Source organism: Sinocyclocheilus rhinocerous, unplaced genomic scaffold (assembly GCF_001515625.1).
Source record: "Sinocyclocheilus rhinocerous isolate Xijiao unplaced genomic scaffold, SAMN03320098_v1.1 scaffold1534, whole genome shotgun sequence".
Taxonomy (NCBI): domain Eukaryota; kingdom Metazoa; phylum Chordata; class Actinopteri; order Cypriniformes; family Cyprinidae; genus Sinocyclocheilus; species Sinocyclocheilus rhinocerous.
This window is the reverse complement of record NW_015638992.1, coordinates 759,012-762,449: the sequence shown is the minus strand read 5'-3', so window position 1 is coordinate 762,449 and position 3,438 is coordinate 759,012. Positions and strand designations below refer to the sequence as shown.

At 34.5% G+C, this 3,438-nt stretch overlaps 1 protein-coding gene across 6 annotated transcripts in view; it reads left to right on the top strand.

Annotated features, from left to right (window-relative positions):
- mtcl1 (microtubule crosslinking factor 1) overlaps positions 1 to 3,438 on the top strand; it is a 67,797-nt gene that overhangs the window by 42,724 nt on the left and 21,635 nt on the right. For 4 of the 6 annotated variants that reach the window (XM_016566477.1, XM_016566480.1, XM_016566478.1 and 1 more), the window contains 2 exons: positions 650 to 802; positions 2,176 to 2,394. In XM_016566477.1, coding sequence (XP_016421963.1) covers positions 650 to 802; positions 2,176 to 2,394 — 372 coding nt within the window. The remainder of the gene's footprint in view (positions 1 to 649; positions 803 to 2,175; positions 2,395 to 3,438) is intronic. The other 2 variants (XM_016566479.1, XM_016566482.1) reach the window with 1 other exon arrangement.

Below are 3,438 nucleotides of genomic sequence, written 5' to 3'. Positions count from 1 at the left end.
ACATATTACATTTAATTGTAGTAAAAACAAATGTAGTAATTTAGTTGTTTGTTTTTGTCTTTTTTACCATTTCTATATGGTATTAATTAATTTATTATTAATATTTATTATTATTTTATTAATATTACTTTTAGATATTTTAGTACTTCATCTTAAAACAAAAATTAGAAACGTTGTCTTGAAAAATAGTAGGAATTAAATCATTTTACAGTTTATTTCAGTTAATGTTTATTTATTTCAGATAACAAAAATATTTGTTATGGTTTTAGTTTTAGTATTAGTTAACAATAATAACCATGATTTTATCTTACAATGAGACATTTGTTAGCACTTACAAACAGCAGCACATAAAGCACAGCTTTAGTATTTCTTCAGAGTAGAAATGAATCTAAATTGATTATGAGCTTATTTCATGGAGAATCTTCCTTTGGCTGGCTGAATTAATTCTCTATCATTTATCACCAGAGATCCAGAGAGTTTATTAGAAAACTGTTCCATTAAGAATGCAGTGTTGCAATGTTTTCCTGCCTAACCATCCGTGTAAAGGTAGTGAATCTAGAAAGAGAAGCTAAAATATCACCTCGCATCTGCCGAGCTGCATGACACAGACGGGTTTGTGCATGAGAACTGATGGTGTTTCTCTCAAAAGTGCTGGGATTTTGAGACTGCTGTTCTGTGTTCTGATGGGGTCCAGCTCCGTGACCCGGTCCTGCCCGAGATGGGAACACCAACCAGAGAAACACAGCTGCGCCTGGAGCACGACAGGAGGATGAGAGACAGCTTCACTTCGTCCATCACTCAGGTACATTACTGAACTACAGTATTATCTGCTGTAGAGTGGCATTACTGATTAAACTGTATTAGTCTCATCTGTAAAGCTGCTTTGAAACAACGTGTAATTGTATGAAGCAATATAGAAGTAAATATGACTTGACATGGTTTACTTTTAGAAACAGGATCAGACCTACTGTACAAGTCATCAGTTCAAAAGCTCTTCACATGTAAAACTGATGTGAAAATAGCAGCTTGCCATGGATAGACAGTATACCAGACCCAAAACATGGACTATAAGTACAGTATAACTAGTTGACTAGTCTGTATAACCTCTAAGTCATACCAGCTTAACCCTGTAAAGTGTGACATATGAAATAATAGTCAAAAAGTTTTTTTTTTTTTTAATAGGACAGTTTATTGAATGTTTAGACATTAAAAAAAAAAGTTTGCAAATGTGTTTTTAATGAGTATCTTATTTGATCCATCAAGCTTTAATAGCTTATATAGTGTGATATAGTGAGAATATGGTTGAAAAAATGCTGATATTTATATGATCAAAAAGTGATGCAACTCTGATGCTTGTCATGTAAATGTTTATGACATCATAGCAGATACTGACATAAAATGAAATAAATGTCAGTCATCATCACTCTATATCTCAAATAATGTCTTAGTAAGATGATATTTAAATGATTCGTTTTATGATCAAAACATATAATACAATGATGATTGAGAGATGATCAAATAAATGTTCCTCAAAAGCCTGTTGATCTCACATTTGAACATGACTTTTCTAAAAAAAAATGATTCAGTTCTTCAGTCCAGTATGTGTTCATATTAAGATATTACTAACAAAATCAAAGTTATTCTTATTTTTACTTTATAAAATCAGTAAAGATTTGACTGCAAAAAGACACGTGAAGCACAAGCTAAAGGAGGACGTTTGAACAAATATTGTACATTAAAAGTTTTTATTTGGAAAAAATAGTGAAAAACAATCAATCCGACGACAGAAGGCATGGAGTAGATTGCGTGCGACAGGTTTATCAATCAAGTTATGATCAATTTGAGTCTTTATAGGGTTAATATAGTAAAACTAGTTATTAGAACTAGTTATTGCTTTATTGCTAGTCCAAGACGGTTTACCAGCCTAGCCAGGTACCCACTAACTTTTAGTCTGGCTAATTATCCACCTAAACTAGCTTAGTCCAGCTAGCAAACTGCACAATAAAATTTCTTTTTAGATGGTTTTTCAAGTAGGAATTACTTTACTACCCACATAACATCCACATGATCTTTCATAGTTTTATTGCTCTCTATGAAAGCATGCATCTGTCTTATGTCATAATAATAACAAGTATATTAACCATGACTCTTTGTTGAATGCTTTGGCTTGTGCAGGAGGAGGAGAGGAGGCGAGCCGAGGCCCGGCGAGGACTCGAGCTGCAGGGACTTCAATCTCACGAGCCAACATGGCCACAGGAAAGAGGCCTGCTGCAACAGGAAGTGAGGTTGTTCCGCCACAATATGGTCATTGTCTACATGAAGCTGCGCTGGATCCTGATGCACTGGAGGCTCGGCCGCAGGACGGATGGACTGGAGGAGGGAGCGCATGCTGAGGTGAGCGGATCCCGAATAACTACATAGTTCAGTCATGAAACTCTAGATGGCGCAGGCTGATGGGTTGTTAACGTAACTGATGATATTCAGAGAGTTAGCCGACTTGTCACAAGCTGATTGGTTCATGCTGCATATGCAGCCAATGAGCTTACTGCCTTGCATTTATATGGCTGGCTAGCATTCACTAGAGATTCCTGCAGCGCGCTTTCAGAGTTTCTCTGAAACCCTCCACCTTCCCCAGCTCCACCTGTATAGATCTGCTATACGGGTAATTTTATATGCTATTTGTGCAGCAGCAGTATGTCTTAAATACTCACGGCACCGTATCGCCGTATGCATTGGCAGTAGCAAGTTCCTGTACTTGTTTGCAGCAGCAGCAATAATCTACAACTACAGCAATAACCAACAACAGCAGCAATTCAGCAGCAGCGTAGCAGATCTATTCTGCCAAGACCAAATACATTAACATTGTCATATCCATCACCATGCTAAAATCTTCAGAGAGTTGTCATGATTGAACTATAGTTGACCAGATGAGCAGGACATTTCTTGAACGTTTTTATGAGATTTACCCATTGCATCTATAAAAAGTCAACGTCAGTGTAACGTTACATTTGGTCATTTACCACATGCTTTATTTTAAAGTTTGTTTGTTTTTTGCACCTGTGATTATTTCTGGACAATGCATTAATAATGCTAAAATGTTGATGTACTTTATTATATGTATTTACAGATACATGAATGCTTTTTGCATATAAATAAATAATAATAAAATAAAACAACTAAATATTTTTTACATAAAACTAACTGAAAAAATAATCAAATAAATTAAATAATGTATTATATTTTTTGTTTCAGTTTTAGTTTTATATCAAATATTTAGTTTTGTTTTATTTTTATTAATTTTTATTAAGTTCTGATTAAACTATAACTGACAGAAATAATGAACTTTCTGAGATGCAAAAAATGAATAATGTGAAGTTTGCATTTCTGATGAGTTCTTGTAGACGCTTCTTCCACTAGTTCTTTTTTTTTTTTTTTTTT